This window comes from Plodia interpunctella, chromosome 30, assembly GCF_027563975.2.
Source record: "Plodia interpunctella isolate USDA-ARS_2022_Savannah chromosome 30, ilPloInte3.2, whole genome shotgun sequence".
NCBI lineage: Eukaryota > Metazoa > Arthropoda > Insecta > Lepidoptera > Pyralidae > Plodia > Plodia interpunctella.
Genome location: NC_071323.1, coordinates 3,822,149 through 3,849,203, shown reverse-complemented (window position 1 = coordinate 3,849,203; position 27,055 = coordinate 3,822,149). Strand labels below are relative to the sequence as shown.

At 36.3% G+C, this 27,055-nt stretch overlaps 1 protein-coding gene and 1 long non-coding RNA gene across 3 annotated transcripts in view; one reads left to right on the top strand and one right to left on the bottom strand.

The window, feature by feature from the left end:
• Nucleotides 1–1,024: 1,024 nt before the first annotated feature.
• The window catches only part of msi (musashi), a 117,173-nt gene continuing 91,142 nt past the window's right edge, over nt 1,025–27,055 (bottom strand). Inside the window, exons 1-4 of one of the 2 annotated variants that reach the window (XM_053767149.2) lie at nt 18,850–18,983; nt 18,486–18,637; nt 17,347–17,552; nt 1,025–9,746 (exon numbers count right to left, since the gene is read on the bottom strand). In XM_053767149.2, the coding sequence (XP_053623124.1) occupies nt 9,063–9,746; nt 17,347–17,552; nt 18,486–18,637; nt 18,850–18,977 (1,170 nt within the window). In that variant the 5' untranslated portion in view covers nt 18,978–18,983 and the 3' untranslated portion in view covers nt 1,025–9,062. Of the gene's footprint in view, nt 9,747–17,346; nt 17,553–18,485; nt 18,638–18,849; nt 18,984–27,055 lie in introns of those variants that run through there. The other variant, XM_053767150.1, reaches the window with a different exon arrangement.
• On the top strand, nt 19,026–25,716 carry LOC128682463 (uncharacterized). Its single transcript, XR_008406119.2, has 3 exons — nt 19,026–19,172; nt 19,297–19,414; nt 24,873–25,716. It is a non-coding gene; the product is annotated as an uncharacterized LOC128682463 (long non-coding RNA).

The window sequence follows — 27,055 nt, the reverse complement described above, 5'->3', positions numbered from 1 at the left end:
GTGATTACTTGACGCTGTCAACACTTACGAAAATGAGGGTACTAGAATATTAATACTCTTTGAACAGGTTTCATAGACAACTTTGGTCAGAGTTTGCCGCCGTTTCCTCAAGTCTTCGTCTGCTGCCGTCGGCGCCACTGCATGCAGTCCTCTACGCAGTTGCCGCTTCATGCATCTATGGTTTTTTTCAATTGCCGACCACAAAATAATAATGATTTCTTTGTAGAATAGTAATTTTATTTGCAGTTGAGACAGCTTTATCACACATAAAGTCTTATTACATAAAAAACTGGAATTTTGTTGAATATTGTCCCAACTTAATTGACATAACAAGATGAAACAATTTCAACTTTATGTAGGAGATGACACAATTTCTTTAAAAAAAATGAAGAAAATTTTCCAATTTGACAAATTGTTCTACTCTACAAAGAACCTTTTGATTATTATGTACTACAAGATAGGGTATATTTTTTAAGTTATTGTTCCGGGAAAACCGATGTTCTATACTACATTACTGGAATGATCAGAAAAATAAAACAAAAACGAAGTAGGTACCTACACATAGTCAGTTACGAGGTTGCACATATCACATTTTGATCAAGTGTTGCAGAAAAATATTTAGATTGATAATTGCGAAAAATAATCTAGAATATCGTAGCGGTACTTGATCGACAGCAATATCTAGAACTAGCGGCTAAAATAGCTGGCTTCGCTCGGGCAAAAACAAATTAGGTACTCCTGAATGTTTCGTAAAAACAATCTTAAACTTCGTTATGCCTAATATTAGTATGGATATCGATAATGGTGTCGAAACTAACACTGTAGCCTATGAATATTACAGATTTTTTAAGGTCAATTTTATATTTTTCTGCATCAATTCGACCAACAAAATTTGATGACCTTGATCAAAATTATATGAAAAGACCAAGATTATTGTTAGGAACATGTAGTTTTATTTTTCTGTCTGGGTTGCTAGACTAACGAAGAGGTACGAACTAAAATAAGCGATAAATGAAAGAACAGCTTGTGTTATTACCATTTATTTTCTAACTTCTAAGTGAAGATGATCCAAGTGGCGTTGACTCTTAGTTCCAACTAAATACGGTTGACAGGACAGAAACAAAACCTACAATACTTTTACAAAACATCCATTATTAATATATACGTCATTGCAAAGCCGTTTTACCAGCAGCGAAGACTTACAGATATTCAGTAATCTTAAAAACTATATATCCAAACTCATTTCGAAATAATAATTCTATTTTTAAATAAACGTGTAATATCAGTTAAGTTTGAAAATGGAATTTAAATTTTAAAATCAAATACTGGCATAAAATAAGACTGTATATCTATAAGTCTTTGCCCGGGGATCGTAGAACTGACTTCAAAATTACTGCAACTAGGTACGATCTACGGCCAATCCCGCCCAACTACTGTCAAACTTCAAAACATACGAAACTCCATATTGCACAATATCTTCAATAGCAGATCGTGATGGTAAAAAATAAAAATAAAAAACAGCCCATCGCTAGTCTATTGAACTATTCTGAAGATTAAACTACCATAAATAAGATGCATAACATTACGACCAAAATATACATAAGGGAATGTTATGTTTACCGCCGTTTTAGTCAAAACCAATGGCTACTAATCATGCGATTATTAATAGATACAATATTTTACATACAACCTCAAATCGCGAGATTTAGAATACACAGCATGTTACGCTGGCGTAATACTGCTAAATTAAGAAGTCTTATTTAACACACGTCTTTTCATAATCGAATAGCATTGGTTAAGACGAAAGTCGAAGACAAAAGACATCTTAATAAGCAAGGCAACGCCAGTAAAGATACCAGATGCCGCATCAAACAATAAAATCACAAACGCACTTATATCAACAATTATTTGCATATATCACGATTAAATGTATCAATACGAACCGGCTACTGAGTACACGAATTATATTATACAAAAATATTGTAATATTTTATATTGTATGCAAGTGTGTATATTAATATAGTCTAAGCGCGCGCTGCCTCGTGCCTCTACTAAGTCTCGTGCTTAATAGCGTAAAATGGTTCTGACTATCCATTACTGTATTTTCGCAATGTTGGAAGCGTCGAAAGTAGGCCGTTATTTGAATTTTTCAACACATTCGTTTAGTTTGATAAAATGAATAACAGATGGCGACACCGCTACGTGTATAGTAGCGCCATCTGTTATTCTTCTAAGACATCACTATTTTAAATAAGGAGTTGCTCCACAAATGGTCTCACTCATCCGTTACGTTCCTATATTTTCACAGCGCGCGCGTGCTGTTATATAATTATTGCTCTCGATTATACTTACATATTATATTATGTAAAACTTCAAAATTTCTACTCTACACAACTACTCTAGCTTCCGCATACATTTTAACACACAACATATTTATTCTTTAACATATTATATTATACCAATCCAAAAATTGTATAATTATCCCATGTATAACTAACTATATTGAATTGAATATTGGCCCAGAGAATTCTGGATATCAAGCGTGTGATTATGGCACGTAACTATAATTTCTAGGTTATAAAAATTTTGTGACTCGTCGCTTAAGGATACAGTCACAAAATTTTTGTAACCTAGATATACAAGCGAAGCTGACGGAACTACGTCTAGCATAGTATCGATTGAGCAAGACATAGTATGTCGAAGAACTAAGTAAAAATGACTAGAGGGGAATGTATAAGTTATGGCAAAGAATTTTCGCTTAAACATGCGCTTTAATTGTTATACTGCAAAAATTATACACGCCATAAATCATTATACATACGATTTGTCGAGTTGTAACTATAAAGGACATTATCGTAAGTGTTATCTTCAATTTCTCCTAGTATTCATTTGTTAAACACACAACGCAATGTTTCCATGTCGTTTTGTACAAAACTATTGTCGTTTTAATTCTGCAGTATAACAAATAAAATCATGTTAATTAGAGTCTTAGTTGGCAACGCCCTTTGTATTTTATTGTCACATTCTTAAGCTACGGATTTGGTTTTTCCCGCATTGGTTATTACATACATGACGGCTCTCGTTTGTATACCCTTGATTGTTGTCATCAGGAGATATCATAACCAAAAACATTTTTGACTTTTCCTTTCCGGCCATCATTATCTCCCGTAAGTCTTAGTTATAAAAAAAAATCATCGCGCTATTAAAACCTCAGTATTATCCGAATGATCTAGAATTACAATAATAGTACTGCCTGTAACTAAGTTTCAGAGCCGACATTTTAAATAATTCGGATTATACTTTAATGGCTTAATAGTGGGTTGAATATTTTTATGAATAACATTATTAGGTATTTATTCTCTGGAAGCTGTAAGACTTGAGCAAAATATCATCATTATCGGCTAATTTTGGCCTGAAATTTGGCAAAAACAATCCCATATCCCGAAGATTGAGGAAGACCAAGCGAAGCGTCACTACAAGGTCTAAACTACGTGTCTACGTTTCGATATCTCTTTCAGCAACTATATCCCTCCCTTTTCTGCAGATTTTTCCTATAGAGCAGCTTATATTAATCAGCAGCTTAGCTGCACAGCACAATTATATGAAAATAACAATAACCCATTCTCATTTCATAAGTTACTGTATCATTTTCAAGATCTAGAAATTGACCGAATAGCCAAATGTATCTGATACATTTGCCTATTCGTTCAATGAGTTCATTTAACTAAGAAAGAAGATTAGGCCTATGCGCATCCTACTCTCAATTTATAAAGCTTCGAAAACCTTACAGAAATCTGAAAAAAAAATGTACTGTGTCTTCGTTTTGTCTTTATAATTCATCACAATGTAAAGTAAATTTTAATGTATTTTAATTGTTGTTAGTGAGAGCAGACATTAAATGGGCATGCATCAAGATACTAAATAAAAATTTACAATGTTTTTTTTTTCTTTTTTACTTTTTTACAGATTTCTGTCGGGAAATACTTCCTTTCAGCTTTTGGCAAACTACTCCCGTAAATCTTATCTACGCCGAAAGAGATATCATATAGCACGTCTCACAACCACCGTGAGGCAAACGCCTGCGAATTGACAGTGAAGTCTGGAAGAATGATTACGTATAACTCCACGCTACAGACGCGAGAGTATCATTACATTGGTAAGACAACAGTTTGGCATTTTCAGCGAAACTCCAGAAGAAATCATATCAGGGATTTATATTATTTACATTTTGTTTTTTTTTTTAAGTAAAACTTCATTATATTCTTTATAATTAAAATTATAGAGACGTATGTATTAGTATACATACGTCTCTATAATTTTAATTTGCTGATTAGGTTCGCAGTACTGATTGAATATTTTTTTGATGGTGTGAAACACCCTATTTGTTCAATACACAGTTTGAAGTTCATTAGATACTTTGCTATGTAAAAATATAAAAGTTAGTCTAATGACAGTTTACTTAACAAATGATACTCAGATGTCTGCGCTTCATGCCAAGCATGCTAGTTCTTGTCCGAGTTAGTTTAGATTTGGTATTTTAAGGTAAAGATAGATTAGCATCAATTTAAACAATTAACTATCGGTTTCTAATCTCAAGAAACAATAGGCTTCAAGCTTAATCGAGCTTTAAATGCTGAAATGTAGCTTGAAACACAGCTTGAGAATAGACCTCATGTTTGTTCCAATTACCATGAGTAACTATCTAGCTAATTTTAAATTAAATATTGACATTTATCCACGAAAATGCTTATCTATCTTTGACATAAACCAAATTAAATGATGTTTTAGGGTAGGTAACTACTGTGATCACATGCCGCCTTATGCTTACTATCCAATAATTGCATTTTCTATGCCTATATCTCTTTTAGGACAACAGGAATAAAAAGGGCAACATGTATCGGATATAAGCACTGGCGCCCAACGTGGCACGCTGGTCTATTCACACTACACGTGCAGTCTAGTAAAGGATCCAATCCGCTCAGCTACAAATAAAACACACTTTTCTAATATAATCAATGTAATGTGCTCGATACAATACGGGCGAACTAATACTACTTCTAAGCCTACAACTGCTTACGCAGCGGGAATACAAACCAGTGTAGTACAGGGTTTTAGAAATCTACGGAATATAAATTAGGATTAAGTACAAACTTGACCTTGGCCCAGCTTTCACCTTGTACAGCTAATCGGAGTCAATAAATAGACATTTGACGAACCAAAAGAACATTAAAGTTCGCGCAATGAAAACTTACTGATCGACAAGTCTGTGAAGGTGCTAGATATTGTAGAAGCCAAATCGGCAAGTAAGTATATTAGAAACAATATAATTTCAACATGCACCCATTTAGAAAGTCTTCAAATCGATGGCTAAGACCACGCTTTTATAGCCGGCACTACAATATCCACAGCTCAGTATACTTCCACATAATAAGCGTTAAATATTTTACTCGTGCTTAACATAAAATTTTATGAACAAATATAAAACTACCCACATTTTTACTATGGAATTTCTCACTTGGTAATGGTGGTTGGAAATTATCTTCACGCCGATGTCTATAAAGTTAATATTATAGTGCCTGTTTTGTGGAAGTATTCTTACCTCGGTCGCCTCGGAGCAAACATCACATCTCTAATACTGGGAACGGGAATTAATATACAAAAGTGGCGCCCGGTCCACGCACTCGCTAAACTAAAAAAGAACCTTATGGAATAAACAAAAGCCTGAACCTTAAGATAGATGGCGTTAGTGTGTACAGTGGACTAGAAGAAACTCCTATCTACTGAGCAATTGTTTATTGAATATAGAGTAAGACTACTATAAAAAGCAGTCAACGTTATAAACTCATTTTAAGTATTACCAAGACAATATACTCCTAACAATATTACGACTAGAGAGAAAAAATATTGGCAAAAAGTCAACTATACGCACCAACGCTTCAACCGGCAATACGCCTGTAAAATAAAAACACGAAATGTATAAAATTAAAGCAAGAAATAAGTACGTATACCTCTTTACGTGTTTAATTTTAGGAATATGCGACTAGTTTACGAAAACATCGCGCTTCCAAGATGAATTTGTGAATATGCGAGCGCTTGTCCCAGGGCAAGATCTAACCTACTTTACTAACTAAAAATACTGCTAACAAGGTAGTAGGTGTACATGTGATTAGCATTCGGTAGCCTTCGTGTGTGGAGAAAGAGATGAATAATAATTTCAGTGTTGGAATTTAAAAAAATCGAATGAAGATTATATGATATGAAATTCTTCAAGTCTTAATTATTTAAACTAGCTTAGGCCACGATAGTGTTCTCCTGGAGTAAAATATACCATAAACTGGCAATTTTTAAATAAAATTTCCAATTTTGCAATATAGTTGGATAATTAAGTACAATAAATAAGTACGTATATCACAATTAGGAATAACATTTTCGCCATTGCCTTATGACGGATATTTACTAAGAGTCAAGTGGATGCTTTCTTGTCGGTTTTGTTGGAGTTCTAACTTTGACGGTAATTTGGCACCCAACGTGTAACTGTTTCCCCACACACGAGGTTACATGAAGTGAGCCGGCGTTGAATGCCGGCAAAGCTACCGCATGCACTCTACTCGCCGCCTGGCTTTGCTCGGATCAGTGAATAAATTGTTTGTTGCACAAATCTGTGTAATGTATATTAGATTATGAAAACTAAGATTTTTATATATATATTTATGCAGTTACTATAATGAGTTTAGTTAAAAATCGGGGCATTAATAAATTACCAAGTAATTTAAAGTAGTAATACAAAATGTCTGTTAAATACTTTTGAGTTCACGACAGAAAATGAACTCTTTGGGGTAGAGGAATTCGTAATTTACCTGTTGTCAGCCCTCACTGCACCCTCACTTACATTAAATAAGTTAATGTCTAACTAAGTCTTATTGTATATTAAAGAGATTCATCTTATGAGCATTCCAACTACCCGCATTTATTTTTAACACTTTGAAAATAAGAAATTCCGTTTGATTTCAGATTTGTACCACAAAACAACTTTTAAACAAAAAAAAACACCCTAAATGTAAAAATTTGAGTAGCCGATGCGAGATTTAAGTACGCGACGCGACTCTTAAACGCTAGAATTGCACGAACACAACCTCATGTCTTTTATAACTCTCGAATCACATATATGAGAATATTGCTTTAGGTACTATAACTACGATTAAGTACTAAAGAAGGACTCGGTTGAAAAAAAAAATCAAGATCTTTGATAAATATTTTACTAGCTCGAGTTTAAACTTACTATAACCACTTTTAGGCACGTTTAAATAAAACAGCGTTAGTAAAATACGAATCATTTAGCCCCCCTGGAGAGATTCAACCCTCGAAAACCAATCTGGAGGGTAGGGGTAGAGACCGAGTCGATAAATAAATATAAATTTCCAATAACCTCCAACTTACCAAGCGTAAATATAACATACTTTTTTAAAGATCTAAATGTAATAATACTGATCGTTATTGTCAAATCTTTAAAAGCCGATCCAATTCTAAGTATTGTAATATTTGTAATACTATATCTAGGAATAGAAAAATCTAGAAAAAATTAAGTCAATTTGACAATTGAGACTTCGAAAATGGCGCCGAGCCTAAAAGCCTTATATAAATGTATAAGTTTGAATGTAATCAATTTTCAAAACTGATTATGAATTCTCGATAAATATAAATTATATATTTTTTGATCCGAGCAACCCCAGGCGACGCTAGCGCCACAGATCGGACACGCGGTTAGTTTGCATTCTTACAAGGCTAAACTAAATTATCGACTAAATTGGCATTTCAGTGACCTCTGACTAAAAACCCAATTGAAAATACATAATAACACACGTAGCAAAAAGGTGGGACCATCAGATTGGACGCCTGACACTCAGACTGTACAATGCCAAAAGTACGTCAGCATTTCTTGAGTCAAAAAAAAATAAACACTAAAGTTGCTATCTAAACGAGCTCAAGATTCCAAGCATAAAAACTTCGCTCAACTAAATTCATTCATCAAGATGACTTCACCCAGATGAACAAAAATTAACGTGATCAAACTTTTGACAATTTTTTTAAATATTAGAATATACTGACTGATCTGAACTACTAAATAATAAAAATGCTAATCTACTTTTGACAAACAGCAGATCCGAATCCCAAGCATATACTACCTTTTTCTACAGAACATGTAAACCTGTAAAAAATAATAATAAATAACTTACGCTACCCTCACACGTCACAAAATAAAGTACTCAATGTACCATACAACCTATAAAGCTGCCGAAATCAGAAGCCACTGGTAGCCAGGATACTAAATCATACATATAGTATATGAGATTGCTTTATTGAGTTAGATATGTATATGGGAAAAATGAGCTGGCAAAGCGGGTAGATGTCAACTGCATACGTTAAGAACCGTTGAAAACGAACAATTTCAAAATTAGAAACGAAGATAAAATTTGGAATATCTCGCAAACTTTTAAAACTGGAACATTACATTTTTAAATTGAACATTTGTATTCCATTTTTCGGACAGACCGAACGCGATTTGGCACAATGTGTACGTCGTTTTTGCAACACGTCATATATATTTGCAAAAACGGCGACTTACAAATCGAAAATAATGGCACGAACAATACTGAAAATTCAGAGCATCTACCCGCTACGTTCTACAAAATACAGGTCACAGATAATCATATACACTCGTATAAATAATACTTATATATATTGCCACCGAGCGTGCACTATCTACTTCTACAAAAGAATCCAGACAAGAAATTTCTCGACAAACTAAATTACTTGAGATCCACGTCTTAAAATTTAAACGTAAACGAAAAAAATGCGTCTCTTTGATGCCTCAACGGGCAAGTATTGCTTCGAGTGTAATACTTAATCTCTAACAAGAATACTGATCGTTCCCTTCGTGGCCACTCGAGAACGCGGCAAGACGAGCCCTAAAATTATAAAAATAAAAAAAAATAGTATGTAGGAACTATCGTAAAACGAAGAGCTGCCGGCGGATCGCGTCGGGGTATCTGTCTACCATGTGCTTAGATGTACATGGGGAGGCTGTACATCGCGCCCCAGTCCACGCCCTGGAAGGAGGACATGTCGACCCCGGCCAGCGAGTACGTGGCGCCGAACTGCGGCAGCGCGGGCGCGGGCGCGGGCGCGGGCGGCGCCACCAGCGCGGCGGCGCCGGCGCCCGGCAGCGCGTACGGCGCGTAGCGGTACGCGTGCGTGCCCACCGCCGGCACGGCGCCCACGCCGCCCGCCGCCGCGTACACGAGCCCTCTCCCGGGGCGAAGCACTAATCTCTTGCCCAACGCCAGCGGCGCGGCCGCGACGGCTTCCTTGGGCTGAGCGCGCTTGCACTCGACCTTTTTATTCTTAATCGTGTGGAAGTGTATATCGCACACGCGTTCGACGGCCTCTTCCGTGTGGAAAGTGACGAACCCGAAACCACGGTGGCGTTTCGTCTGCTGGTCCATGAGCATGACCGCGTCTTCGACGAGGCCGAACTGTGAGAAGTACGCGCGAACCTCGTCTGCCGACGTGTCCTGTCCGACGCCGCCGACGAATATCTTCTTGGTTTTGGCGGGGCGGGGGGCGGACTTGGGCGTGGCGTGCTTGGGGTCAATACGCTTGCCGTCGAGCGTGTGCACCGGCACCGCCAGCACCTTGTCTACGGAGGCGGCGTCCTGGAAAGTGATGAAGCCGAAGCCGCGCGAGCGCTGCGCGGCCTTACTTCAGTACGCGGTTTGCCGTCTCCCATTTTGTGGAACTAGTGTTGGCGATCGACAGTCTATTAACGCGGCGACATTGATGAAGCTTAAAATAGGGAACATGCATTTTTATTACTTAATTTAATATTAATTTCCATCATGCCCGATGGCATATGGTCACCACAGTCTATGAACACGCGTTGCCCACATTGTGGCCTAGAGCCCTTCACCACATTGCCCTGTAATCACATTGCCTCTCGCCCCTCACACCGGAACACTGCAAGCAATGCTGTTTGGGGGCAAAGATAAGACCATTGTACTAATGTGTGTGAAATTGGTCACTTTTGGGTCTTGATGGTCTATTTCGGCCATATATAAATAGAAAATAAACTACTAATGTAACAAATTCTACAATTCACCATCTTTTAAAATATATGTTCATACTTTTGGTAATAAATATATTTATTTCCATTAAGTTCAATGCATATTCCCTATCAGCGGTGGTCTGACAGATCACACAATCGTCAACTACATCACAACAAATGTTATTACAATAGACAAATTTATCGACAAAGACTATCGACAGTTCGCCAACACTACGTCAGAGTTGGCGTTGTGTCGAGACGAGACTAAATTACCCAAAACTAACTGTTAATTCTAATACAAAAGCATGCAAAATATTACAGGTAATAAAACTATTTTCAACTTTATTATAATCCATCTGACTAGCGTCCCCTGTATAATTACGATTTCAACTCTCGTCACAACTGCCAACTTCAGTTGTCCACAAAATGGCGGCGTGGGAAATGTCTTCTCAAATCTATCTTGTCTATTGGTCGATACTGCTACAATTAGGACTACTAGGGTTGTGTACCGTGAGGAAGGTCTATTAGAACCTATTACGCAATTAGTAAGTACTCGTCGGAATACGCATATTATTATTTTAAATGATTGACAATAGTTTTGTTCATTGTTAGTGGCGTCCTCGTATTCAATTTCAAATGAAAATAGAAGTGGATCATGTCCTATACTTCTTTATATCAATCCATAAGGATGGAAGGAGGATAGAAGATATGCCTTTACCCCAGCAATGGGGACGTTTAAATGGCTAATGATGATGAAGTTGATGGCAGCTAGATAGATCGACGATGTAAACTAAATTGCTGGCATGGCATGGCAGCATCTGGATAAGGTTGGCCCAGGACAGAGATGGTTGGCTGAGACGGAAGGAGGCCTACACCCAGCAGTGGGTCACGGAGGGCTGCAGACGACGATGATGAAGTTGAAGCACCTGTTACATATCACATCGGTACGGGCGGTGGTCGGCGGTAAACTTAGTTTTAAGTGAATTTTTGACGCCAATAAGTGATGTGTATCATCCTACGTTGAATATATATGTATATAATGTGGCCGTCCAAATCAAAAGGGACCTTACGGCGCCCGGCACTTACGCCATTATTGCCGTTGTTTTGTATTCGAACAACGGCAATAAAGACCTAAGTGCCAGCCGCCATAAGGTCCCTTTTGGTTTGGACGGCCACAAATATGTTTTTAATTTTGAACGAACATTAATGCAACCGAGTTGACAATAAACAGTTTTTACGATTATGTTTTATTATTTTTTAAGCTTTTAAACATGATCACCTGAGAAGTAATACCTATACAAAAATTACTTAACACCATCATTGCGTCCCTGTCAGCTTTCAACTAAAATCCGTCTAAATCTGACAGGGGAAGGCGTGAGTTCGTTTCGGGCGGAGTTTCCTTTCTATTGGTACTCTTGATTATGAGGGCGCCACCAGCGCATTGCATCGCACGCATATTCCAAACCAGTCACATTCCAATAGTATGCAAGTAATATTGTGATCAATTAGTGGAGGTAGCAGTTACATATTATCTATGATATCCAGGACTACGTACTTATAACAGGACTTTAAGAAGACATTTCCGTTGGGGGAAGAAACATAACCAACACAGGTTTTCGTATGTAAGGTGTTATTGTGTGGAGCATATTTGACGATTCATTTATTACAACAATTATATAGCAGTTCTAAATAAGTATATTAGAACTTAACTACGATCCAAAGTGTAGGAAGATATATGTAACAAAGAAAATGTGAAAAACGGTATTTAATACTTTTTCGAAAGAAAGGTACATTTGTACTCTTCATCTGCCAAAGTAAGCAAGTCGGTTTCTATTATTCAATATAGTTATTCCTTTTATTTTTTGCACAAATATAGAAGTCGATTATATGGGATTTATCTTTACATGGCCCAATGGTTGTCTGTTAGATAATGATTTTTACATTAAGTCCACTTTAAGTACTTTTACCATTAAGTACTTTTACCAATTGTATTTTAAGCAATAGATTTTATATAAAAATGTTGTCGTTTCGGTTTTAATTGTTATTGGCGGCCCGTCCCGGCTTCGCTCGGGTAAAAACATAAAAATTATACACCTAAAGCTTCCTCCGGAACCACATTATCTATTGGTGAAAACCGCACGAAAATCCGTGAGGTAGTTTTTGAGTTTATCGCGAACATGCGCGGGAGAAGAATTCAAATCATTTATTCAGAAATTAGACCTTCACAGGCACTTTTTCTCGACAATTTTTATATTTATAGTTATTTCTCACAAGCTACAAACTACTGGCAAGACTTTAATTTATAATATGTAAGGAAATGTTGTTTCAAGGACAGTGCAACTTTAGACTTTTATATTAAAACAGAGGTCTGATGCGCGTGGGCTCCTAGTCTATAATTAAGTATATGGGCGCGGTGGTTTTATGTCATAGATGCAGCGACAAACGCCCATTATTTATACCGAGTGGACCTAATATTATAAAAAGGAAGTATTTAAGTTTGTTGTAGGGGGGTAGTCTTCGAAACTGTTCAACAGATTTTCAAAATTCTTTTACCAGAAGGAAGCTACGTTACTTTTACTGGTGAGGACTGGAGTTCGCGCAAAATAAAGAAGCATTTTTGAGCTTGCGTGTAACACCCTAAACCTCATCCTTGCTAACCATCTGGCTACATTGGGAAACAAACACAATTAAATTTTTAAATAATAAAAAACTTGCGCCGTGATATTATATTACAGGCGTCTGTGCTGTCATCTAGTAATGACATAAACTGTCAAATATGCCCCAAACTATAAATGTAACAAAAATTATGTCTAGTACGCTAAATACAACACTGCGAAGATTTTATGATACAAAATATAGAGGTTAGATTGTTACTATATGTAATTACAATTATCAAGACTATTTCGCCCTCGTACAGTACGCCTAGTCCAGTATTACGGGGTAAAATCATGCTTAGATCAAAACCCGTAGGTCGCTGTATAGTGTTCATAAACAAGGTATACGACCATTTTGAATATATTACTTCTTAATGGCAAAGCCTGAGAAAAAGGGGGAGAGAGAGAGAGAGAGAGAGAGAGAGAGAGAGAGAGAGAGAGAGAGAGAGAGAGAGAGAGAGAGAGAGAGAGAGAGAGAGAGAGAGAGAGAGAGAGAGAGAGCGTGCTGTGGTTATGTATCTATTTCTTTTGACAACAATATGATATATTCATCATTCTCACAGCTGAAGCACAGGACTTCCTAATGTATGGTTAAGGAGCCATGGGCCATGACCGACCACGCGGGCCCAATGCGGAACGGCTGGAAATGCAGCCGCCGGCACCAACGGCTTAACAAGCCTTTCAAAGTATGAAGCAGCTCGATATAATACATGCAAGCCCACCCAGGCAAGTGGTTTCCTTGCCATTGCCACACAAGACTAAAATCTGCCAACAGTGTTAGCAATGAAACACACTGGAAAAAACAGCTGCCACACATCAAGGCTTTTATACTGTGACAATGGTCTGACTGCCGAAGGCTCTTGGATATTACAAGGATCTAATAGTGTATGAATTAGATTTAAAAATGCAAAAAAAAAAAAACAAAAGATCAAAATTAACTACAATTTTTAAGAGCGTTAAAAAATACGAAAAAAATTACAATCTTGCAAAATGGCAAATTGGTCATATAAAACGATTAACCCGATCATTATACAGCGAAAAACGAATTACATATTAGCACTTGTTTATTCTAACCGAGCATTAATAAATTACCTACTTATCTACCCTGGTCGTGTCCAAAAACTACCATTGTTGAGCATAACAATGTTACCTCAGTGAAAAACACTATTACTACCAAATCATCGTAATCTATCCGTAATCTTAGCTATGGTTACCTACAACATTAGTAGAAATCTCTCGATACTTGGTTTAGTCATTCTTGCAATATACTCAATATACGAGGGGTGTTTCGTTTTGGTACATCCGCCATTTTCGATTCACAAAATAAATAGTTTATTTTGTTAGAAAAATACAATTGACATCAAAACGGTTATACATTTTTAACGACTAAAACGATGCAAGCCTGAATTTTACTTTATAAAGAAATGGCAAAAATATATCTATACCTACTATATCTACGCTATTATTATAAAGAGGTAAGCGTTTGTGAGTTTTTATGTTTGAGTCGGGTAATCCTCGAAACAACCGAACCAATTTCAAAAATTCTTTCACCATTAGAAAGGTACGTTATCCTGCTTGCATTGCAGATTGCTGTAGGTTATATTTTATCTCAAAATTCCCACGGGAGCGAAGCCCCGGGCAACATCTAGTCATTTATAATTACTAGGCAATATGGAGTGGTTTGCCACTGCCTTCTCCATTTTATGCACTAGACTAGACGATATTATCAACATGCTAAGTAAGAGTTGGTTTCCTCACGATGTTTTCTTTTACCGGAAGCAAGTGTTGATCTACGTTTCAGCGCCCCAATTGTTACTAACTAGAGTCAGACAAACTCATTTGGCACGAATAGGATTCGAGCCTGGCACCTTTCGATTCTAAGGGTGCCTTAATCACAAGACCGCAAAAACAACTTCAAAAAAATAACACAGAAAATAAATTTATAAATTATACTCTTCAAAAATAAAAGAAAAATAAAATTTTCTTTGTACAGCGCTTTTTTCGAGTTGTGGTACCCTTATGTCTTATTCCGTACTTTTTGTAATGTATCGTGCAAAATTTTAAAAAGATTGATTTAAAAATATTTATACAACATGAAGAAGTAAGTTTAATTTATAATTGCGTTTATTTTATAAAATTCACGCTTTAGGCTACTTTTTCTTAAATACGATACAAAATCTTCATTTATAATAATTTTAATATAATTTTGCGTTTAGATGCCAAAGATTTTTAAAACAAACTTGAGTAATTATTTTGAGAAAAGAAATGGCGAATGACATTAGCCAGCTTAAAGTTATTCTATGTCCTTTCAATAAATACTGAAGAACTTATCCAACACGAAACTAACTAAATTAGTCAATAAAGGATGTCTACAACTTCTAAAATGTGATAATACTCGATCAAAAATACTAAGGAAAAAAAACTCCTAAATTAGTAGAATTTCTCATGGCAACACTAAGATAAGAAGAACCAGGTACGATTTTCAAATTTAAATCTCTCTAATGCCTAACGGTTTCTAGAATGTTAGTAATTCTAGCATGCCATATTTGTCTATTGATTGTTGTAAATACCTACTGAAACCATAGCCCGACTATTTGTGCGCACATTATCCGATGGGTCATAGATTAAATAGTACAAAACTAGAATCTGTCAATAATGTGAAGAAATTAAATGAGAGCGCTGTCTCCCGTCGGCCGCAACACTGGGCGTTATCCACCAATCTTTACCACTATTTGGTATTGCAAAGGCAAAAAAAAAAACAACTGTTTTTTCAACTTTCTGAGAGATTGTAATATTATATTGAATTTAATATGTAATATTGCGAACTGATAAGATTTAAAATTTTCTACCGCGAGATTTCAAATTTTAAGTATCTTCAAGGCAAGAGTGAATAGGCATTTGAGTTTGTCTGTACCACCTTAGACCTAATCTAATAAAAAAAGAAATGGAAAAAAATAATATTTACAAGCTGTTGTATGTTACTTCATTACCACTCTCCCAACAACAGCCGAAAATGGTGGTTGACAGCATTTGTTTTCGTAGAAAAGAACATCGCACAGGCGCGAGCTCGTCGTATCAATATGTATAATATGTAAGACTTAAGATCTATGTAAATCTTACAAATAAATGATTCTATTCAGCTATCTCGTATCTTTAGTTTTTTCTTCTCTGTTTTAGCATTAAGTTCGCCATTTATTCATAAGTATTTACTATGTAAGTATAGCTAATGTGTAAAACTGTTAAGACAATTTAAAAGCAAATCTTATTTATTTCATTACCTTCATCGCACTAGAATGTTGTCTGTTGGTATTATGGTAGTGTTACCATATATGATGATAGTAGACTACCATTTTTTTTTCAAATTTGTGCAATGTTTTATTTAAATAAATAAACAAAAGTTCTACAAATCTACCTCGTTTATATTCAAGTGGCATTTTTATTTATTCCATAAACAATTGTGTGTAAAAATAATCATCTACAAAAGCGCCATTTTATCTATGACCCACCATAGAGAATGCCGCGCGTACTACCTACGAGATCACCTAACAACCATAGACTAGGAACTGACCAATGTAGGTAATCCGGTCTTCAATACCTAAAAGCTGTCTTAAAAAAACATAAAATTATTATTTATTTCTTCATTCAAATATTCAAACTTTTTTTTTTGTTCAGAGCGGTCAGAGATTTTTCTGGTAAGATTCATGTAAGAAAATTTTAATAAATATATTCTTTTCGAATATTTTAAATTAGAGAGACATTTATGGAAATGCTGTTCAAAGAATTGATTATAAAATTGAACAACAATAGCAACCAATAGGATTTGTTTATTCAAATTAGAATTTAAATAATATTGGTTGTTACAACACATTTCTATGCTTTGGCAATTAAGACTTATTATACACGAGATCATATGTATCAATAATTACAATCACATTAAAATTTGGCACAAAAAGCCCTAGTGATCTTCATATTGAATTGTTCAATTATATATTGTCTATCCAATCAAATATTAAACATATTAACAGTGAGGTGCACTGTCAAATTTAACGTTGATTTTAACCAGCGCGCCGCTGATATTTAAGCAAAATGACGTACATTGCGTTTTCCTGCGCGCGTTAAAGTTGACGGTGCAACCCACGCAAGTATTTGCCTAATTATTAGACCTCCAAAGACATACACATATTATTCTATAAGAAAAAAATGATATTATTTGCTTTGTGTATACACCGGGGCAAGTATCTCTTTTCTTCAATACAACAAGCATTGAAAATCACACTTTGTATCAATTCGGCCCAGACATTCAAGTTATAAAATAATGCATGCCTATGTCTTTATTTATCTCCTAAACAAATTACAAAAATATTTTTTTTCATTTATATTTTGTAACTAATAGACTATAGAACTTTCAAGGCATGATATAACACATCAGAAAAAAGCTGGCTCTCTATGAATCAATAATTATAAAACAATCTTTTTAACAATCGATAAAAAAAAATATTAATTTTTTGAAAACTAAATTATTTTCTGTAATTTGCGCACAACATCACCCATAGGATAATCACTACCAACACCAAAAGAAACTTTCCTCACCTGTGTCACGGGATCCTTCATGATCAGCACATCAGTGACAGGTCCGAACATTGCGAAGTATTCCCTGAGCTTCTCCGAGCTGGTCTGCCAACTGAGCCCGCCCACAAACAGTTTGGACGGAGACGGCGAGGCGGTCCCCGCGGCGGGCGCGCCCGCGACCGGCGTGGAGCGCCCTGACGACGGAGACGCTTCTGTGGGGTGGTAATCTGTTTGACAGAATTCATTAATAAGTTTAATTAACAGTATCCATGTAAACATATATACAAGAGACAGGACAGTAAACAGGAATGTAAATACTCAGGTGTTGCTTATTTGAGATGAAATTTAGTTTATATTATACTAGCTTTTACCCGCGACTTCGCCCGTGTAAATTTCCCACAGGCACAGTTTTTTTTCCGGAATGAAAGGTACTTCTCCATACTTTAAACAACATGTATGCAATATTTCAGGACGATAACCTGAGCAGTTAAGGCATGGTGAGATAGCAAACAAACTTACAGAATCGAGACACAATAAATAAACAATTGTTTAACTAGAGCATTTACACCAGTTCATAAAGTTGATGTTTTATTCTTAAGGTACACAATTTGTTACGAACAAAACAGAAAATATAGTTAAATTATGCTGTTTCTCAAAGCTTTTAGAAAGCTTAGTTGTTAGGAAGAGAGAATGAAATCTGATGTTATACCAATAGGAAAAATATCACAGCAAATAAATTTGAAAGTCCTTTAATAAATTTTTACCAAAACCTAAGATATTTGATACACAATACAAGATAAAGGCAAGCTATGTATTACAATCTCTTTAATATCTTGGGAACAATCTATTATCTTTGTAAATATCAATTCAGAACTGTTTTATAAGTAGTAGTATATAGTAAAACTATTAATCTTTATGAGATTATTGAGACACAGCTTTATTGTCATCTATATTGCTAATTTGATAAAGAAATTTGAATAAATAATAATTTTTTTACCTAAAGCTAGCAAAGAATCATTGTTTTCAAAAATTGGAATATGTTTGCAACCAAATTTATACTTCTATCACCGTACCAATGATAAAAGAGGGCTTTTATATTAGAGAGGGCTGGGGCATGGAATAATGCGTTTGTTTTTAAATAATTTGTGAAAGAAACTCACTTATTTGTTGAACAGCCATCTGTTGCTGCTGGTGTGCGGCTGCCGCGGCTGTTGCTGCGGCGTGCGCTGCTGCCTGGGCCGTAAGAACGTGGGCCGTCAGCTCTCCACCCACCAGCCCGCCTTCCAAAACCTCCACGCCGCCGAGCGCCCCACTGGAATACAGCCCCATCATGGTCACAACCAACAAACGACTAAACCAATCACAAATTACACAACGCGACGAAAAACCGTCGCGAATTTCAGCTTTCACCCGATCAACGCTTGAGCGGGAAACTATCAAAACAAAACACAATCGCGTTTTTGTTTTCTTTCTGACGCCATTGCCTGCCAGTTAAATTTATTATAATATTAAAAGTAATATTACATTTCTACTAAGGCGTACATTCTGGGGTTATTATTATACCCCCAGTAATTATTATTATAAAAGTTTTTATTGTTTTCAGACATTTTTTTCAAATGCTGGTTGCTGAAAAACGGAAAAGAATTTGACATAAACCACGAAATAAATATTTTGAGTTTGACACTCGTTGACACTGACATATATGTAATATACAAAGACACAACGTAAATTGCACATTTCAATTTCGTGTACCTATTTAATCCAATGAAGACATACCTACAGTATATAAAGATATATTCATACAGTTAAATTAGAACACATAGAACACATACATAACCCCCGCTGCCGTGAGTCCGCATTCATAATTTATGTTTAGTATGAAACCTACATGAGTACCTACCAGTTATACTAACATCTGCAACATTTCTTACATATTAGGTACTAACATACTTACTTGTCAAAAATTTTAAGGTTATTTTACGCTGACTCCGGGCTTCGCGGCTTCACAACCTCGAACGCAAATAGAACATGCAGAAATGAGAGATTCTTGTCAAAAATCGATTGTTTTATCATTTGGGCTAAGTTGAAAGTAAGTAGAAACCCAGGAAAGAATTGAAAAAGATCTAATAGTATTCGGTCGATAATTCCAAGTATTTCTATATTAAGTTTCAATGGATATGAGACAATAACAATGCTCTCGCGTTCACAATCGATGGCGTCCAACCCAACTCAACCCTTTTATTGAATTGTGCGCGGCATGTCCCATTATGCTCACACAAATGGGGTGTCATGACTGCTCGCATAACAATAGCCACACTCAATGCCCATTTAGTTAGCAAACACAATGCGAAATTTTTCAACTTTTCAGCCGCATTTGCCAGCCAATTCGACCGAATGAAAATTGTTTAGATACTTGTGTAACTAGGTAAATACTTAAATCGGCGGAAGTTTGAATGAGAGCTGTAAAATAATTTACTGATTGGATTTTTGGTACCTACAGAGGTAGGTACGGCAAAGTTGCACCAAGCACGGCGCCGCGTATTCGCCGTGTGGTTTCAGATATCAAATATTTAACTTCGTTTGTCATTTTCACTCTATTGAATATTTGAATAACGTTAAGCCCTTTTTGCGCTTTATTCACATAAGATTGCATCTGCGAAATTGTTTTTGTATTCTCGGAATTCTAAAGCCAATGCTCAGTGAAAAGAAAAATTCATAATAAGTACTTTTTCAACTAAAGTTTAACAAATTGCCAAGAAACTCGGAGCACCTGAGCCGAGCTCCAGGGATTTACATGAAAATTAAAAGTATTATCGTATAACATAATCTGTTCAAGACTCATGTAATGGATGTTCGAGTATTATAAATACATTTTTCTTGAGAAAACATCCCCTCGAAACTATAAATCAAGTCGTGCGCAATTTATCTTTCCCTAAATATAAAACTCTGGTTCAATTCATCCGCTGACCTCATTTTCTTTTTGATGGCAGCTCAGGATTCAGATATTATATTTCAAAGAACTTTCTTTGTGACCTTTAATGTAATCATCAAATGTAATTTCGAGAAGAACAAAATTACATTACCTAAGTATAATAGAATTCTAAATATATCTGCGTATTGGCAATTTCAGGAAAGTTGTTCCAGGAATCTACCCGTGTACCCCTACCCTGCGAAAATCGTCCAGAAGATTTTGCGTGAATATTTCAACAAAAAAACATACCAACGTTCGCATTGATTTCATCATCATGATCTTTTCAGCCGACATAAACTTACTTCTGGACATAGGTCTCCCTTTTTTCAAAATCAAAATCAAATCATGTATTCAGAAATTAGGCCTTCACAGGCACTTTTTCACGTTATATTCTAAATTAAATGATATTTATCAAATTTCAGTCTTATCCATCGCTTTCCCGTGACCCAAACACTGTCATCTGACCAGCAGCTGGTGGTTTGCCAACCGCTCTCCGCCCCTGTCTCGGCCTTCACTCCGTCACTGCTTTGGTCCATCAATGGTCTTTTCTTTTAGCCAAGGTTCCCGCCCATCCCCAGTTTAACTGCGCGATTCGTCTACCTATGTCTACGACCTTTGTACGACGTCTACTCACGACGTTTGGTATACGATCAAAATTGCATTGATACCTATAATACATTTAAAAGTGTCTATACCTCTTTCATGAAGTTGCGACAATTTAAGTTGTATTTGCACTCGCTCTAGGAGAGCGAGTTTCTAATATTCGTAATGGTTTAATTATGTTTGTGTTCTTTACGCATAATCTTTATTGTGCAATAATCTTTATTTACCTGCCATCATGCAGTAAGTATAGGCTCTTCCCAACCTAACCTAACTTTTTGGACACTTATTCAATCCTAACCAGCCATCTTAACTTTTGTATTGTGCGATTTCATCGCATATGAGAGCGAGTTTAGTTTTGGAAAAATAATTGGCATTATTATTCACACAACGGTAGACTTTCTTGAGGATTGACACAAATTCCAAATTAACAAACGTTTCACAAAGTAATCGCACTTTTCCACTCAGAAATTTATGAAATCTACGTGCAATTTTACAAGCAACAAACCGCAGGCCAATTTAGGTAGCTTGCTGTACAACACAATCATTTTTTATGTCTAGGTACTGTAAACCATGGCTAAGAATGCGTGAATTTTAAAATAAAATCAGTTATAAGCTATTAATTATATAGACGTTTTTATTATTAAGTATATTTTTCTCAAGTTCATGGAGAATCACTTAGAAAAAAAAAACCGTAGTGCGCGGGAAATTTTGACATGTCAAAAATAGCAGTTTTATAGGGCAGCCATTTTGTACTTTGACTCCCAATGAAGTTAAATTCTTTAATGTAATTGTACTTTTATGAGTACGAATATGTATTAAAACTTATCATTCATAGAGATTATAATTTTTCAAGCTATATATTAGTAGTATTTTCTGCAACTCTTTTCACATATGTCACAAAGGCTTTTTAGAAATGAGTATTGTCGTCTTGTGTGTTCAAAGTGGGCTTTTACGGAGATTGCTGCCTTCAAGCTGTGCCAGAATCAGACTTGCGTAAGACCACTCTCTAGGAACTTTGGAAGGCTTTTAGACTAAAAATATTAGTAGAACATCTACTGCAACAAATAAGGGGACTACAGTCTGAAAGTGAAGAACATAGATGAGTGCTCTGTCTCCTGTTGCCTGACAACACAGGGTATTTATCAACCAATCTTGACAATTCTATTTGGTATTGCAATGGCAAAAAATGTAGTTTGTTAAAAATCCGTTTTCTTCACTTTATTGACAGACATTGACAGACATTACTCAGAAAATCCTATATAATAAATCAGAAATTTTAACGACCTCGGTGGCGCAGTGGTGAAGTGCTTGCCTTTGCACCGAGAGGTCCCGGGTTCGGTCCCCGGTCGGGTCATGATGGAAAATGATCTTTTTCTGATTGGCCCGGGTCTTGGATGTTTATCTATATATGTATATGTTATAAAATATAGTATCGTTGAGTTAGTATCCCGTAACACAAGTCTCGAATTTAAATTGGCTCAATCTGAGTGATTTGTCCTAATATATTTATTTAATCCATCGGATAATTTTTGAGTTTGTCGCCTTCATACAGATACGCAACAGGGGGACTTATTTTTGTAAAATTACTAAGTTAAGTATGTAAGATTTGTAGATAAATACAAATAATAAGCAATCTTTAGTTTTCAAGATTTTACAAACTGTTACATAACAACTTTCAATATCCACTAAACGGGCCGTTAAATCGATCATTGACACTGGGGTTAGATGACCATTGGAGCATAAAAAGAAATCATTGCGTTATTACTTCCACGATGTGACTCAATCTGATGATGGTCGAGTGGTTAAAACAACTAAAAGTGATCGAAAGAACCCAGGCTCGAATCCTGCTGGTACTACATATTCTCAATGTTACCCTGTTCACTGGCCGACTGTTTTAAATCTCTATTAGGTACTGTAAGATGAAGTAGTCGGTAAGAATCATGAAAGATTGCCTTTTGGATAGGTACCTATAGTTTTATTATATACAAATGGACAATTTGATTGAAAAACGTTTAGAATTGTGGTGACGTGGCACGTTACTAACGTCCATATGCTTTCTCTTTTTCCCGTATCGTGTACGCATCGTATAAAAAAAAATGGTTGCCTGTAAAGTCGGTTTTACGGGCGAAGATTTTACGTGACAACGTCTTTTTACGCGCGCGGCAGACCGATCATAGTTGAGTGGGAGAGAGACGCAAGGCATTCGGCGGGCCTCTCTCTCGTTCGGCGACTCATCGTAACGTTACCGGGCGTTACACTTTTTCATAAGTGACTCCCAGCCGCAACCTAATTTAAGACGTTGTCACGTCAAAACAGAGAACATGTGGACGCAATGACGTGTTACGTGTTTTCAATTTCACGTAGCCCCCAGAGTTAACACACAAGATAAGACCCAATCCAAAGATGGCTTTGGTCATCGTAAGCAATAAGTTCGCCCTGTCAAATGCTGGATTACCAAGATTATCAAGATCTTCCATTAATCCGTTAAGGGTGGACTATATATTACGCTCCGATCCCCACTGTCCGTGTAAGTGGCTAAGTGACATTTTTATGGACGGACATGACACCAATCCGTACGACAATTGGCTGAATAGGCAAAAAGTTTCGTGTTAAGTCACGGATCTCAACATATCTTTAAGTTTTTTGTTTCGTAAGGAATTTTTTTTTTTGAAGTGAAAACTTCTTTCGCGGCGTTGAGATGAGTAAAATATGTTTAACTCGCGTCAGGACACGTGACCTGACGCGACTTCGTAAGACGTCAAAAGTGTGCACTTAGACGTCTTGCGAATTTTCGATTTCGAACGTTAATATTCAAGTTTTCACATCGGCCGGCACTCCCGGAGTGCAACACTTTTTTTATTTGAAATTTTAGTGCATATTTATCTAATGTGAACAAATCAAACATTTTTTAAACTCCTTTAACTACCAGTTATTAAATTCAACGAGCTCTGTAGCCTGTAGTCATCACGCCAGATTTCTACTTGAGGTCCCGGGTTCGGCCAAGTCAAGATCGGAAATGATATTTTTTAGATTAACCTGGATTTTGGATGTTTATCTATATATATATTTGTTATAAAATATAGTATCCCATAACACAAGTCTCGAACTTTGGGGCTCTTTCATTGGTTTGTCCATATTTTATTTATTAACTAAAAGAAAATTCAGAAATGTTTACTTGAAAGATCAAAAATACAGAACAATAAATCTTGCAAACAATAAAAAAATACAGAGAAGAATGAGATGAAGGGGTAAATCAGATTTTCCTCTGATAAAATGAAAAGAGCTACCATGGTATAAATTGGTATAATTTAATGAGAAGGCAGCTCATTAATCTTGCTCGTAAAACTCGACTTCGATCGTAATAAAGATTTTAATACTGTTGCTATGGAAGAGAGGGCGAGAGATACAGATGTTCAGTTCATTGGTGTCTTATGATGATGAAATCTAATTATTCATGAAAAAACACATTTTCAGTACCTAATCAGTGATCCGTTCTGATTTCGGTCAGAAGATCTGTCTTTCTTGTCCGCATGGTAACGGCGGAAAAACTTGACCGGACGGAGTCCGCGCCATTTAATCGACGTTGCGGTCGACGACCTTTGCAAAAACGCACCATCATATGCAGTAGTAGCCGTTCGTAGTAGAAAGCCAAGATGCATGAGATAATGAATTAAATTTTTCGCTGTCGAAAATCGATAGTTGATTGGGGGTGGTTCATTGAGGGTGTGGGGCTTGTGGTGTTGGAGCGCATGCGCGAGACTGCGGGGCGCGCCGGGCAGCCACGCTTCCTCACACGCTCTCCAGCCTTCGGCGACGCCATGTCGCACGTTTCGGCTATATTGTCCTGTCACAGCAGTATAGTTCACACCTACTGCTGCGTCTGGACAAGTCTGCCGATCCGTCGCACGATCATCGGAGCAACAAGAATCATCGTTTTTATTTAATCTGTAACTGTGTTGTGTTTCATTTTCAGAATTTAGCAGGGAGCGGTCGCCGTCGATTAAAATCTGTCTTGTGATTGTGTGTGCCAGTGTTAGAGTAATAGCACAAGTGTTTAATCAGTGTAATTTAACGTTATAAATGTTATTTGAATTTAAAAATGTGAGGTTTAAAGATTATGGGTGCATGTATCGAGCGAGAGAGCGCGCATGCGCGCGGCCGCTGCATCTCCTGCCGCCGCGGCCATTTTATCGTGGGCCGCGCGTCGAATTTCCCTTTTAACGTCTTCCACGACAATTAATCCTTTCTAGTACTTTTCTCAAATAGATTCCTATGTTTCATAGTTATTTTACAATTTATATTAGATTTCACAATCGAATTCCTTCGGATCTTTAAGATCTAAAATATTTTACAGTTTACTAATCATCTATATAAATTAACATTTATTGTTTAATTTAAAGGCTTGTTTTATTGTAATAATATACTAAATTATAAAAGCTATCCAAGTTTTGTCCCATTGTACGACCACTCCCAGATTAAGGAGTGGCATATTGCCATGTCTAGACAGACTGCCCTATGTGGGATCTTTATGTGGGTACAGTCGAGTATTTTAATATAGGTAATCACTATTCAATACATATATATCACTATTGTAATATCAGTCAATATTAAGTACCTGTCCCTTTTAAAGTTATTGTTACTCGTATGTTTAGCTTTTTTAATTATTAGCCCCGATATGCTTATATCGATATTCGTACATACGTTCACATGTTTTAAATAGTACTAAGTATTTGACTTAAATTATTTGTATATATTAAGTAATAAATAATTCGTATTTATGATAAATAAAATCGTTACACATTTTACTGTGTCTATTATTTATAAACCTAAGTCATATTATATATCTAAGACAGACAGGTGTGTCAGGTTTACGTAGATACCTATGTGCCGGCGAGTATTACATACCTTGTGACATATTATTTATTTAAGTAAATTTAATTACATCAAATAAAACCCAATTCTATTTTTCTAATTTATTAAAACTCGAAAACTGCAGTTTACATTCTACGTTCTTTTATAAAAATAAAATTCCGCTTTTTTAATCTATGATCAGGATTAATCACTGCAAAATTAATTATTGCCACACGAGAGAGACGGAAGATCTCGCCCTCTCAAACGGGGTCATGACCTTTTGGGCGGAGTAGTCTAGGGACTCGATCGAATTCTTGGTTTTTGGAATAGAATGGCTAAAACTGAGTTTATTCTACATTGGATTTAACTGTGTAGTTGATGATATATGTACTTATTATAGAACCCCTCCATATCCTTGCGTGGATGTCGTACGAGGCGAGTACTTAATGGACACAGCATTGGTAGGGTAGCTGATAAGCAACTACAGCATTCCTAAGGAGACTTGATGTCACACAGGCCGGATGTAAACTCACAGTCTAATCTTTACAAAAATTAAGTATATTTTTCTTACTCTGACCCCTGGGCTTTGTGGCGTCATAACCCCATAGAAAAAGAAGGAATCCGAACCCGCTTGGCTCCGACAAAAACAATATATTGAAATTTATTCAAATAACTTTCATTAAAATTGCGAAAGACTGTACAGTCTGTCAAGACAGTGGTGAAATTATATGAGTGCGCTGACTCCTGTCGGCTGGCAACACAGGGTGTTTATCAACCAATCTTGACCATTCTATTTGGTTTTGCAATGGCAAAGAAAATTGTACCTAATTCGCAAAAAGTCAGTTTTCTTTACTTTCTTGACAGACTGTAGGTTAGTAAGACCGCATTTAAAGTTACCCAGCGTGGATCTTTATGCCGCGGTATTAGAGGCGAGTTTGCAATGAATTTGGGTAGGTTGGTGTGCTGTTGACTGTACTTACCTACAGACTATAGTCTGCCCAAAGAAAGTGAAGAAACGGATTTCTGTTGATGTTGTCATCAACAGTGAGAAAGAAATACAAATCATTGACGTCCATTATTCGCCGCCCCAAAATTGATAAAGACATAGCTATTAAAATTATACATCGCGAAGTTATAGCGAGTCTGCGACCGCCATTATAGGGACCATAAATACAGAAGTTTATGTCAAAGTTAGTAATGGCGGGTTGTCCCGCGCAACAGAAATGAAATCGGAAGAAATCACGGGCATCAGTGAAAGAAATGTAATTTTGTTTATTAATACACAGCCGTTTTGGGTTCGATTTG